This window comes from Lepidochelys kempii, chromosome 2 (assembly GCF_965140265.1).
Source record: "Lepidochelys kempii isolate rLepKem1 chromosome 2, rLepKem1.hap2, whole genome shotgun sequence".
Lineage (NCBI taxonomy): Eukaryota > Metazoa > Chordata > Testudines > Cheloniidae > Lepidochelys > Lepidochelys kempii.
This window is the reverse complement of record NC_133257.1, coordinates 138,715,934-138,729,479: the sequence shown is the minus strand read 5'-3', so window position 1 is coordinate 138,729,479 and position 13,546 is coordinate 138,715,934. Positions and strand designations below refer to the sequence as shown.

At 43.7% G+C, this 13,546-nt stretch overlaps 1 protein-coding gene across 11 annotated transcripts in view; it reads right to left on the bottom strand.

Annotated features, from left to right (window-relative positions):
* DNAH5 (dynein axonemal heavy chain 5) overlaps window positions 1–13,546 on the bottom strand; it is a 313,949-nt gene that overhangs the window by 6,769 nt on the left and 293,634 nt on the right. For 8 of the 11 annotated variants that reach the window (XM_073332321.1, XM_073332323.1, XM_073332329.1 and 5 more), the window contains 2 exons: window positions 13,310–13,457; window positions 41–737 (listed from right to left, as the gene is read on the bottom strand). In XM_073332321.1, coding sequence (XP_073188422.1) covers window positions 677–737; window positions 13,310–13,457 — 209 coding nt within the window. In that variant the 3' untranslated portion in view covers window positions 41–676. Of the gene's footprint in view, window positions 1–40; window positions 738–11,374; window positions 13,458–13,546 lie in introns of those variants that run through there. The other 3 variants (XR_012157381.1, XM_073332322.1, XM_073332326.1) reach the window with 2 other exon arrangements.

Here is a 13,546-nt window from a genome sequence, read left to right as displayed (position 1 = left end):
GCTAAATTGCTGCAAATGAAGATTCAGACAGGAGTTGCTCTGAATATGTCTTTATTCAGCAAAAGAATCATAGATCTGCCTCACTCAGACATATACTACCCTCTAGCAAGAACAGTGGTTACAAATCACTCATCAAGTCAAACACCAACTGGTTAAGTCAGTCAGCATATTTGCTATTGCAAAAACATATTAATCAAGTCACCAGGAAAACAGTACAGTGTTCAGCAGAGCTCCTCACATTCAGAGTGCATTTCACAGAGGGACATGGAATATCACTGTTGAAGCAAGTATATATCTGTGGAAAGTAGTTTGGTGCAAACTATTGAGAAGTAGAGACGGGGGGGTATTGTGTTGCCAGAGAGTGAGACCAGTTTACAGCAAGGAATACTCCAATTTAAGTTTTCTATCCTAAAAAGGGACATATTGTCTCTCCAAGTTATATACGTTGCTTTTATATTTGGCAGTGGTGTTTGTGGATCTATAATGATAAACTATGAATCTATCAAAAATATTGTATAGTCTGGAGATTTATTTAAAATTAACAGCCACCAACTCACGTTAAACTTGACTTAACAATGTGTATGAAGCTTTTTCCCAAACTGTAGTTCTCTAACTTTTTTTTCTGCGCAAACGTTTTTGTCCTTTAATGGAAACTTTAAAGATGAAATAATTTTTTTCAACTGCAGTCAAACATCTGTTTATTTTCAATGTCCTTGCCAAAGCCGGATATATAGCACCTTCAGATAATAAAAATAGAAATTGAGACATCTACTTCAGTTGAGTGATCACAACAGGAATAATGCTATCATTCATAAATGAAGGTGTGAATATCTGCTTCAAATATTAGCTCTAATTGGCAAAATATTACACATGCTTATTACGCTTATTGAGAGTCCTGCTGAGGGAAACAGCAGGAGCTGCAGCTCTGCTTTGAAACTGACCCTCAAATGAGCTCCAGTCTGAATGGCTGAGACGAAACAACCCCAGGAAAATGCTCCTCTTTTAAACTACAAAGAAGAGGGGGAAGCTTTATGTCTTCAACATTTGTAAGTCTTCTCTCCCCTTCCTCTCCTCTTCCCTCTCCCCATCAATAATATTTACAGCAAGGAATGCACCTCTAAACTGTCAGATTGGTAGCATCCCTCAGCTGACAGAGTACATTTTAGGTTTAATTCTACCACTTCTGTTCACCAGAAACCTCTAAGACCCTGTAGATAACCCAAAGCTCTTCCCTAAGTTATGAACGGCACTCTCCCACTTCCGTTCCAATGCCATGTGCCAGGGCAAGTGACTCTCTAATGAGAGGGCTGGATGTAGCTCCCTCCAGAGCTCATCAGCACTAATTCTTCAGTGAGTGTTATAGATTGAGCTCCCCTCCACCTTGAGGTGTTAAGTGAGCTGCCTTCACAGCAAATGTTGCCATCGCGCTGGCTGGGTGGCTTATATCCCAGACTCAGACTCCTAGTTCAAACTAATATTAATCTAAGGTATTCAGTATTAAACAACAAACTTGCTTCTGATTAATCATTACATTTCTGAAGAGTGAATGTCTTTGTATGGGAATTTTGGAGTTCTCAACACATTTTTAAAGTTATCTGTCAAAGGCAACAGAACTTAAGTTTCATTATTTAATCAGTGGGCACATCTGTCTCCATAAAGATCAATACTTCTCAAAACTGAAGAGTTAATAAAATTATTTAATCCTAAATACAATGAAACATGCATGACCTGATTTCACCGATATCACCATTTGTAAAGGGCTTTAGTTACCTAAATTATTTGTTTCTTCACCAACAGGCTTTTTTCTATTTTGTTAAAATGCTTGTATTTGAATGAAAGTTCAGAATAGAGAGAGAAATTAAACAGTAACTACTTGCATGTTGCTTGAATGTAAGCACAAGATTTTTTGACTTTAGCCTTTTTTAAAGTCACCAAAGTTCCAGTTCAGGAAAGCACTGGAAATTAAGCACTTACTACTTAACTGCTTTGCTTAATCAGAACCTAAGCCATGGTATATGGCCTGCATTTTCATAATGTAAGTTATCGACCTGACATCTCGTTCATATTCATGGGAATACACTATTTTGAGAAAGCAGAATACAGTAATGTTTGGGGTTTTGTTTTAGCTTTAGGACAAATCCTGATGTCCTTGCTCAGTTTTTAGTCAAAATATTTAAATTCATTAACAAGTAACATGCCTTGAAGCATCGTTTCTCCTCGTTTCAGAGGTCTATAATATAATATTTCAAATATAATAAGATTTAATCTGCTAAAATGTTTTAAGTGAGTGGAGATGACTGAAAATGCAGTCATGTTACTACATTCTCAATATGAGTGCTGACAAGCACTGGACGAAAACTAAGATGCATTATCAAATTCAAATATTGATGTTAACTAGACATCAGGTGCCCAATGAAATTGTACTTCATCAGCTTTAAAAATGGGGGGACGGGGGAATGGTTCTGGCCACCCAACACTGCAGTCAAGTGTTTGCCCTTGTCTTTAGGGCACATTCAGCAAGAGAGGAAGTTTTAAGTGTGAACATCACAAGTTTGTGTGACCTGAAGCTCAGCAGCAAATTGGAAAAAGTGTTTCAGAAGTAGAAGAGACCTTCAATCTCTGTCCGAATATAGGCTTTTCTTTTAAAAAGTTATCTTTTTCCTCTCTGACAAGTGCCCCTAGGCCTCACAGTACTGATCCATGTTTGGGAAGGGTATCAGACCTGTGACTGGGGCAAATCTCTTCAACTATTCTGAGTGTTTCATTTACGAGGCTGCTCTGTCTGAGGCTACACGTGACAACCAAATACAGTCAACTGCAGGTTAGGAAACTAACTGAAGAATTTTAATAGTATAATTACACAAGGCTACTACAAACCAACATCAAGGCCATTCAAGGTTCACAGCAAAATTCATTTGGCTGCAGGGGCTTTAAATAAAAAATGAACAAGTTTGATGTTCAGTTGGAAATCACTAGATGCAGAGGATAAAAGCAGAGGAGTGGCCCTCACTCTGTTATACCTGACTGCATACACTCATACAAATAATCCTGAGTCCCACGAAATGGGCAGCCAAGTTTGACAGTACAGCCTGAACCCCTTCCTGGTCAACTCAGCATGGCCTGAAATCCGAGCTAGGGATAACTAAGGTTGCTACAGATTCAACACATCCCAGTTTTACAGTGCTGTGTAGGTAGCTTGCATGGCATCTAAAGATCCCAAAGAACTGCACATTTGACATTTGTATCCACACACCCCCATTTTCCAACTGCAGCGTTGGGAACATGTTAGGAGTGTGGTTGAGGGAAGTGCCATGGTAGGAGATCTGCTGCACAGCAGAGACCCCTGGCCAGAGTGGTTCAGCTTAGCTCTGAGGCCACTTTAAGTTGTGCCTCTTACCCACCCCCAGGATCAACAAGAACAAAGGTAGTGTAAAGCCACACTGTTCTTCCCACCTTAGGCTCCATGCTAGCAGTGTGCCAGATCACAGGATTGGAGCAAATAATTTTGTCGCACAGAATACTAAACCTTCAGGTCCACAGCTACTTAGAACAGGATCCAAAGCCTCTTTAGGTGATCGACTGTCACTATTATTTCCCCTTTGCCAGCAAAAGAGGCAGTTACTTACCTGTAACTGGAGGTTCTTTGAGATGTGTGGTCCTTATCTGTATTCCACTGATGGTTTACACATATGGGCCATGCACCTGGAAATGGAGAATTTGAAAGTAGTATCCGTTGGTCCGTGCCTGCACCCTGGTTCACCTCGTGCTTCCATCCAAAGCAATAAAGGCCAGGGCAGACCGACTACATCTGCAGTCCCTTCTCCACCGCGAATCCAGCAGATCCATAGCAGAGGGAAAGGACGGCAGGGCATGGGGAATACAGATAGGGACCACACATCTCAAAGAACCTCCAGTTACAGGTATGTAAGCTCCTCTTCTTCCGAGTGGTGGTCCCTATTGTATTCCACTGATGGTGATTAACAAGCAGTACCTAAATCAGAGGAGGGTCTGAGGATGAGGATGGAGTGGTAGTGTGGAGGACTGCCATGCCAAAGGAAGCATCCACCATTGAGTCCTGTAAAAAGGCATAGTGCAGTGTAATGGTGTGTAGGGAACTCCACATGGCTCCACCTCTCTACATCTCTCCACCTCTCTACATAGGTCAGTCAGTGGCACATTCTGAAGGGAGACTGAGGTTGAAGCCTGACCCCATGAAGTGAGCTTGTACTCCTGTAGGAGGAGGTAGGCCCAACAGTTGGTAGCAGAGTTTAATACGCCCCAAAGTCCATTTAGATTGTCTGGGTGGAGATAGTCTGTCCCTGGAGTCTCTTTTCTATTGCAATAAATAATCTAAGGGACTTCCTGATTGGTTTCGTTCTCTGCAGGTAGATGGCCAGAGCTTGTTGAATGTTGAGAGAATGGAGATGACGTTCCTCTGCAGGTGCATATGGGTTTCAGATGTGAAATTGGGAAACCAACTTTGGTAAAAATTTAGAATGTAATTATTTGGAGACTTTATCTCAGTGGAAAACTGAGCGGCTGGTCTGCCATCATGGCCCCAAGTTCATCCACTCTTCTCGTGGAAGTAATAGCAACAAGGAAGGAGACTTTCATGGAAAGGAGGGACATGGCATATGATGCTAAAGGCTCAAAGCAGGGCTTCATTAGCACAGAAAGAACAAAAACAAGTCCCATTGAGGTGCTACAGGTTGGACAGGTGGGATGGTTCTGATAAGCCCCTTCCAGAATCTAGCGGTTAATTGGTTTGTGAAGATAGAGAAACCTTCCACAGGAGGGTGGAACATGCTGATTGCTGCCAGGTTTACTTTCAAGGAGCTGAGGGCGAGACAGGGATGAATTTAGCAACAGCATGTAGTCCACTATGAGGAGGATCCCCACTGATTCTGATGGAGTGCCTTTTTGTTGAGCCCATGATGAAAAACATCTCCACTTGACCCAGTACCAATGTCTGGTGGAGTCTTTCCTGCTACTAGAAAGGATGTTCCAAACTGCTGAAGAGTATATTTGGTCTAAGGCAGATGCCCATCCAGATATCACGTTCTGAGGTGTAGTGCATGTGGATTGGGATGTCTTATTTTGCCTTTGCACTGCGTCAGCAGATCTGGGCAGATGGAAATGGGAATCCATGAGCATGATGACATGTGGAGAAAGTTGGGGAACAAGAATTATCTGCGCTAGTGGGGGGCAATCAGAATCACCGTCTATCTCATCAAGTTTTGTGTAGTATCCGAGATAAGAGTAGTAGTGGAGGAAAAGCATAGTTGAGTTGGTCTGACCAGGGGAATAGGAGAGTGTCCCCCTAGGAGCAATGGCCAACGGCTTCCCTAGGGCAGTATGTTGAGCATTTGCTGTTCACCTGTGACACAAATAAGTCTCTGGTTGGGGTCCCCCATTGATTGAAGATGTAATGTACTATTGAAACAAAGTTCCCATTCATGGTCGATTGCAAAATGTCTGCTGAGTGAGTCTGTGAGTACATTCTGTGCCCTGGGAAGACAGGCTGCAGATAAGAGGATCTGATGGTTGATGCACCATGTCCAAAGATTGATCACCTCTGTGCATAGCATGGGGGACCTCGTGCCGCTCTGTTTGTTGATGTAAGAAACAAAGTTGGTGTTATCTGACATGATGAGGAAATTATGGGAGCGGATGAAAGGAAGGAAGGATTGTCATGCTCTTCTCAAGACTCGGCGCTCCAGGGTGCATCCTGGATTCCCTGGCAGTCCATGTTCCTTGAGCCATGTGGTCATCAAGATGCACCCCCCAGCCAACCAGGGATAAGTCTGTGATAATCATCTTGTCTGGGGAGGAGGGAAGAAAGGGAACTCTCACACAAATGCGATGTGGCTCTGTCCACCACTGGAGGGATGATAGTACCACAGAAGGAACTGTTAGCATGGAATTCATGGAGTGGCAGTTTGGCGAGTAAACCGACTGGAGCCACGTCAGAAGGCAGTGAAGGTGGAGACGTGTGAAGAGGGTTACGTATGTACACGAGGCCATGTAGGCTAAAAGGGACAGGCAGGTCCTGGCTAGTACATATGGATTGCTCATGACATAAAAGTCATGATGCCTCTCATTGCCTGGAACCTGTCTGTTGGTAAGTATAATCGCGCTGTGACTGAACTTACCGTAGCCCATATGAAGTCCAGAGACTGTGTGGGGTCTAGAATTGATTTCTCGACATTGACACTGACTCCAAGGGATGAAAGAAGGTTGAGCAACACAGAGGCTGATGTGTGGGCTTCTTGCCTGGACCGTATGGCTAGAAGCCAGTCATCAAGATATGGAAATATGAGGATACCATAATGTTTGACATTGGCCATTGCAACGGACAAAAATTGGAGAAGACTCTGGGAATAGTGGCTATCCTGAAGGGGAGCACTCTGTACTGGAAATGGTGGATGCCCACTGTGAATCTCAGGAAACATCTGTGGGCTAGATGGATATTGATGTTAAAATGAGTCCTTCATATTGAGATTCATAAACCACATGCCTTTCTCTAAGGATGGGATAATCACTGCTAGCGTGACCATACAAAACTGGAGTTTCTGGATGAAGCAGTTGAGATGCTGGAGATCAAGGATTTCTTCTAAGGTATCAGGAAGTTAGTCAAGTATTCCAGAGGGATGCATTCTACCACTCCTCGTTGTAATAAGGAGTTTGCCTATTGGGCAAGAATACAGACATGAGAGTGGTCCCTGATGGCGAAGGCAGTCTTGGACAAGGTAGCATGATAAACTTGATTGTATAGCCATGGTGGATGATGGTTCAACACCCATTTGTCCATTGTTATCACACTCAAGTATGGGAAAAAAATGCTAAATGACCCCCAAAAGGGGTGGGAGGATCATGAGGTTGTTGGCATAGTGGTTGCTGGCTCTTGGGGTTGCATCAGAAATACCTCTTAGCTGGTGGTTGTAGCTGCAACATTGAAGCCTGCAAAGACGTGAGAGCTCTGTGTCTTTTGGTGTTTCCTCAGAGGCTCATAAAATTTCTGATGGTAGAATTGAGTGGAAGGTTGGCGGTGGAATTTGCACTTCAGGGCTGGAGTGTAGATGCCCAGCTAGTGAAGGGTGGCTCTGGAGTCTTTGAGGGTAAGCAGTGATACATCTGTCTTTTGATTAAAGAGACAGGATTCATCAAAAGGGAGGTCTTCAACAGTGTTCTGTACCTCCCTAGGGAACCCAGAAGAATTGAGTCAAGACTCCCTGTGCATAACTATGGCCATAGCCATGACCCTGGAGGAGGAGGTATCTGCGTCATCCACTGCCAACTGGAGAGCCGTTCTGGCTACCCGTTTCCTCCTCAATGAGTGCCTGAAAATGAGCCTGATCGTGTTGTGGCAGGCTATAAGTAAAATCAGCGAATTTACTGTAATTTAGGAAGTCGTACTTGGCTAGTAACATTTGATAGTTCACAATCCTGACTTGTCGGCTAGATGAGAAGAATACCTAACACACCAAAAGGTCCAGACACTTGCCCTCTTTATCAGGTGGTGTATATCAAGGGTGTTTTTGTTTGGCTCGCTTATTCGCAGCCTGGATGATTATGGAGTCAGGAGCAGGGTGACAAAAGAGGAACTCAGACCCCTTGGCAGGAATGTAATAATGCTTTTTGGCCCCTGTTGGGTAGCCATGCACATGGCCAGGATGTGCCATAATGTTCTGGAGGGCTCCAGAATCGCTTTGTTAAATGGTAGTGCAATTCTGGATGGTCCCGAGGTGTGGAAGATATCAAGCAGCTTATGTTGGGGGTCTTGAATTTCTTATAAGGGAATCTGGATTTCCCCCGAGACTCTCCACAACAGTTCCTGAAATTGACTAAAGTCATCCGGTAGGGAAGGGGATGCTGCAGTCACCACTTTGTCCAGAAATGAAGAGGGAAATCCCGCCGGTTCTGGCACCTCTACTGGGACTAGACTAAGTGGTTCCTCCTCTACCACTGGATCACAGTGCCTGCTAGAAGGGTTCCTTAAGGGGGAGGCAGGCGAGCATTCCCGTGCGGATCAGGCAGGTTCTGGGGGGCTGGGGGTATTGGGACCTGAGTCCCCAATATGGCCAATAGGCTGGATCCAAGGGAGATTGTGGTAGTTCCCATGGCATGGGGTACCAGTGACTCCACGCTGGTTGATGTAGTAGGTGCTGCCACGGACATGACAGTCTCCATGAAGGCATATAGGGGTGATATGACGTGATCTTTCTTCTCCCAGTTCTGATTCACTGGAGGAGGAGAAGGCAGACTCCAGTTCCAATGGCAGTACTGTCAAAGCTCGTGTAAGGATGTAGAGTCCTGGTGCTGATAGTGAGGGGTCACATACCGCAGGCATAGCCCGTGATGGAGATATGATTTCTCAAGAAGTGGAGGGATAACGGACGAAGTGCCTCCGGGTCCAGCAAGGCAAACATGTCCTGAGGCACAGTTATGGTGCCGGATCTCCCCAATGTAAGAAGCACTCTTTTCTTCCAGGTACCGGTACCAGTGCTGTGGTCTGTCCTGGAACAGGAGGATCCTGCATTTTGGGGGGTGCTGGTGATGGCGGTACCGATAGATTGGTGCTCAGAACCACCAGATCCCATTGCTTGTGGGACTTTTTCTCATACTATGGGACTTAGCATGTGCTCTGTCCCCATGCCTCAGACATATGGGAAGAGCGTCCATCTGGCTTAGAGGAAGACTTAAGCTGTGTCTATACTACCACTTACGTCAGTATACCTTATGTTGCACCCCTGTGAGCAACATACGTTACATCGACCTAAGCACCAGTGTAAACAGTGCTATGTCAGCAGGAGAGCTTCTCCCGCTGTCACAGTTGCTGCCGCTCACTGGAGGTGGATTAAGTCGACGGGAGAGCTCTCTCCCATCCACTTAGAGCGGCTCCGGTAGAGAGCTTACAGCGGTGCTGCTGCATCGATGCAACTGCACCGCTATAAGCTCTCTAGTGCAGCCATAGCTTTAGTCCCATGCTTATGAGTATGCTTCCTTACCTCCCGACTAGGCCCCGTCAAGGGGTCCATGGGGTGGTTGCGCTGGCTCCGAATTTGGATGCGGCAGTGGGAGGTGCGCTCCCCGCTGTGTCAGGCTGATGTACAGGGGGTGTTCCCAACCCTGGGTCCGAGTGAGGTCTCATGGCAAGCTCCATGAGGTGCTCTTGGGGGAAAAGGGCAGAGCCTTCTTGGGTGTGTGTGGGGGAGGACTGGCAAGTACTGTACCTGGATACGACATAAGCTTCCCCCAAGTGGTAGAGGCAGTGTTTGTAGTCATCACTGACCGACAAGGAGCACAGGCAAGAGGTGCAGAGTTTGAAGCCCAGAGTTCTGGGCATAGTCTGGTACCTGCACATGGGTATCTGGGCTGGAGAGGTAGTAAAAAAAACAAACAAACCTAAAGCTATCTAAACTAAGTACTAAAACTACAATAAAGCTGGCAAAACTTCTACAAAACAGGTAAAACTATGCACCTTATCTTATTTAAAAGCGTGTCACAGACAAGGACAATGGAAGTTCTGACCCAGACCATGGGACAGTGAGAAGGAATTGGAGACGCGGTCAGTCCACCCCTCTCTTCATTGTCTCGGACAGAATCACAAGACAAACTGTAAACCATCAGTGGAATACAACTGGGACCATCACTCAAAGAACAGTCTCTTCCACACACTTTTCCCACATTGTGACTATCTGTCTAGATCTTCTGGAAGGATTTCTGGAAAATGAATTTCAACAAAGCTGGGCAAGCAGTAATTTCAAGCTGTTCTCTATTCACAGTGTCTTACTCTGATCTTTCACGCTCACAGCATTATCTTGTTGTGGAAACAATCTTCTGCTTCTAGTTGACATCCTCCCAACATGCACTAAAGGATCTCAAGGCAAAATTGGGGCATTAAGCAGAATTATGCATTTAATTACTGTCCACCTGCCCAGATGAGAAGCTTGCAGGAAAAGACAGTGACAGCGACAAAAGTTACGTGCTAAACATGCAAAAATTTAGGAAATGGAGGGGCGGATTCCCTGAGTTAAACAAGTCCATTGACTACCATGCAGTTGCTCCTGATTTACATCAACGTGAGAGGTGTATGAAGTCCAGAAAGGTTTTGTTTTATTTAAAGCACAGCACAGGGGTACATAATTAAAGCTAACTGTTAAAACAGATTATAAGCATGTTGCTAGTGCTACAAACCCTTACCCAATGTGCATGGCTTACCACGATTCTGCGGCCAACACCGCAAAACCCAAGTCTGGCCATAGAAATTAGTTAAAAGCTGGAAGCATTCCTTCTTCCCTCTCCCTCCTTTCTCCCTTCCTCTGCTGGCTTTTGAGGTGCTGGTTAATGCTCCTTAAACTCATTTCCTTGTGTTTGGATATATGAGTAATTATTCAATTTATAAGGAAAGGCCATCGAAGTCTTATGTTACCTATTTGCATGCTTCACAAACCATATTCACCTCAACAATTTCAAATCACTTCAGAATACACATTTTCTGTTTTTCCTTTGTCTATATACACTATTGATGTTGAACACTAACTTAGCTGTTATTGTAGATCATGTATATGGTGTGCAGCAAAAAAAAATGTACAGCAAAACCAAACATAATTAAGAGGGAGGAGAGAACAGCAAAAGAGTAGAGCAGAACAGGAGGGAGATGGAAGACTGGGGAAGGGGATAAAGAATGAGGAGAGGAGGGTATTGACTAGAAGGAGACAAAGTGCAAGGAGGTGGAGCTTGAAAAGAAGCAGCAAAGGTGATAGGAAAGAGGAAAAACATGATACCGAAAACTGAGTTAGATTCTCTAGTAGTCAAAAAATGAAAGTTACATCACCACCCAACTTCATGCTTCTTGTTTGCATAACTGAGTTCTAAAGTTTCATGATGCTAACAATGTTAAATAAAACAGCCAGAAATTGCCAAGTTTGTAAGCATTTCCCTTAACTATGCTCTGGCCAGTACACGTGTTTAAATAAATCGAAGGATTTAGGATGGAGGGGGTTCAGAATCATACTTACATGTACTAATATTGCAGCAGTGCAATATTAATCCTTTTATCCTCCTATAGTTGAGCGTGTTGCAGATACAATCTACACACAGCCATATTAATACACAGACAGTGTGACTGAAGTATTAGGGATCTCTAGCAGCCTTGCCCGTAGAGATTCCACTACACCATGAAATATTGCAAAAAATAAAATACATTCAGGTTCCTCCGAGTTATTGAATATCGACTAACATTTAAGATATTAGTAAATTAATAATGTACATTTTTGAAGTGAAACAGTGTGATTGTATTATAGAAGTGAAATGTTACAAGTATCCCTTCCCCATTAAAACACCAAATACAACCATTCTAAAATAGGTTTTTAATACTTGTTTTGTAATACTGTGAAAGGTTGTCCTTAGACCATCAATGAAAAGAGATGCAATATTTTTTACATTTTTATATAAGATCAAATTATGTATCTACTGAAACAAAAACAGAATCAAACCTCCACCAAATGCTTCCTTGTGTTGAAATGAAAACCTGCTTTTTCTCCCAAAGCATTTATGTAAGGCAGATCCACTGTGCACTGTTGGCCCATCCTGTTATGTATTAGAGCTCCTGCCACTACTGAAGCAGTAGTCTCCCACATGTGACCTTGATCTATTGCAGACTACCATGAGACAACTGACCAGCCTCAACAAAGATCCAATAGCTCTGTGCTGAAAAACAAAGGCACTTTATATGTGAAGACAGAGTGCAACTGACTAGTATTGCCTACATTTCTCCCTGCAGCCAGCTCCCACTGTGAAATGTTTCTATGGTAGATGAAAAGTCAACAAGGCTGTAGTAAGACAGGCAGAAAAAAAGGAAGGAAGATAGAAAAGGAGGGGACATGAAAGCAAAATGCTGCAAAATGAGAGCAAAGCAAAGGTAACAATGGTGGCCTTAATGTTGGTACCCTGCATAAAGTTTTCCCTCCAACATAAGAACGGCCATACTGAGTCAGACCAAATGTCTATCTAGCCCAATATCCTGTCTTCCGACAGTGGACAGTGCCAGGTGCCCCAGAGGGAATGAACAGAACAGGTAATCATCAAGTGATCCATTTCCTGTTACTCATTCCCAGCTTCTGGCCAACAGAGGGTAGGGACACCACCCCTGCCCATCCTGGCTAACAGCCATTGATGGACCTATCCTCCATGAATTTATCTAGTTCTTTTTTTAAACCTGTTATAGTCTTGGCCTTCACAACATCCTCCGGCAAACAGTTCCACAGGTTGACTCTGCGTTGTGTGAAGAAACACTTCCTTTTGTTTGTTTTAAACCTGTTGCCTATTAATTTAATTTGGGACCCCTAGTTCTGGTTTTATGAGAATACTCCAAATACTCATGGCCCACAGTTCTCAGAATAGAAAATAAGACTTTTCTGGTAAACAATTTTTAAATGAATTTAGTGCATTACTGAGCCAGAATGACAGCAAAGTCGTATGTTAAGTAAGGCATAAGGAGGAAATGCTAGCTTCCCACACTGAACTAACAGCCTCCCTACCTCTAGGTGCTAAAAAAATGAATGCCCATTCCATTTTTACCCTCTCTGCTGAGACTCCCATGAGATTCATATTTGTTAGGGTGATAGCCTCTGTGATTTGCACACCTGTCCAGGTAGGAATTGGACTGACGCTACCAAGTCATTTCACACAAACCACCAAGCAGCAATCAGACTGCATACCACTTTGCATTTACCACTGACCTAGGGCCGGATTCAGACTGGTCCTCACTAGAAAACTGAGTAATTTGGAAAACGATATTGAGGAGTTGTGCTAACTAACACAATGTTTAACACACCTTAGCTGTCAGCATTGACAGGACTTGTGTGCTTAACACTTTAATCTAGTTGCAGATAAGCATGGCTGGAAGGACAGCATTAGCCATGACCAGCTGACAATGCTTAAGATAGCCAGCCCATTTACAGTCATGGCAATGTTGTGTTTAACACAGCATTTGTTCAAATGACCCAATTTTCTAGTGAAAACAAGCCCTGAGAGGTGACAAGGAGGGGGTATAGTCAGTCACTTGAGCCATCCAGTCCCAAGAGGCTTATCTTTTAGTACATGTCTTTAGCCCACTAACTAACTTCTAATAGATAAAGCGGGAGTGGAATACAGGAGGAGGACAACTACGAAAAAGAAAAATCTGTGATCCATCATCAGGTTCATTCCTCATTAATGTTCATGTTAAAATTATGTGCAGAAAAAAATTTCTTAAAATCCTGGTGAGAAACACTGAGGGGGAAAGTGAAGATTGATTTAACATTACTTGACATCACACAGAAGTGCTACACCACGCAGTATCCAATGCTCTGGAGGCTGGACGGTTTTAAGGTCCACAGCAGCAACGTAATTCAGGTCTGTTCGAAGTGGTTTTTTGTAGATTGGACATGAGTACAGACGAGGATCTTTTGAAGCTAGGAAGATGGAGGAAAAAACACACATGAAAAGATGCCCTGGGAAATGAGGCTGAACAGATAGGATGTTAGAGAGAAGAGCACAACCT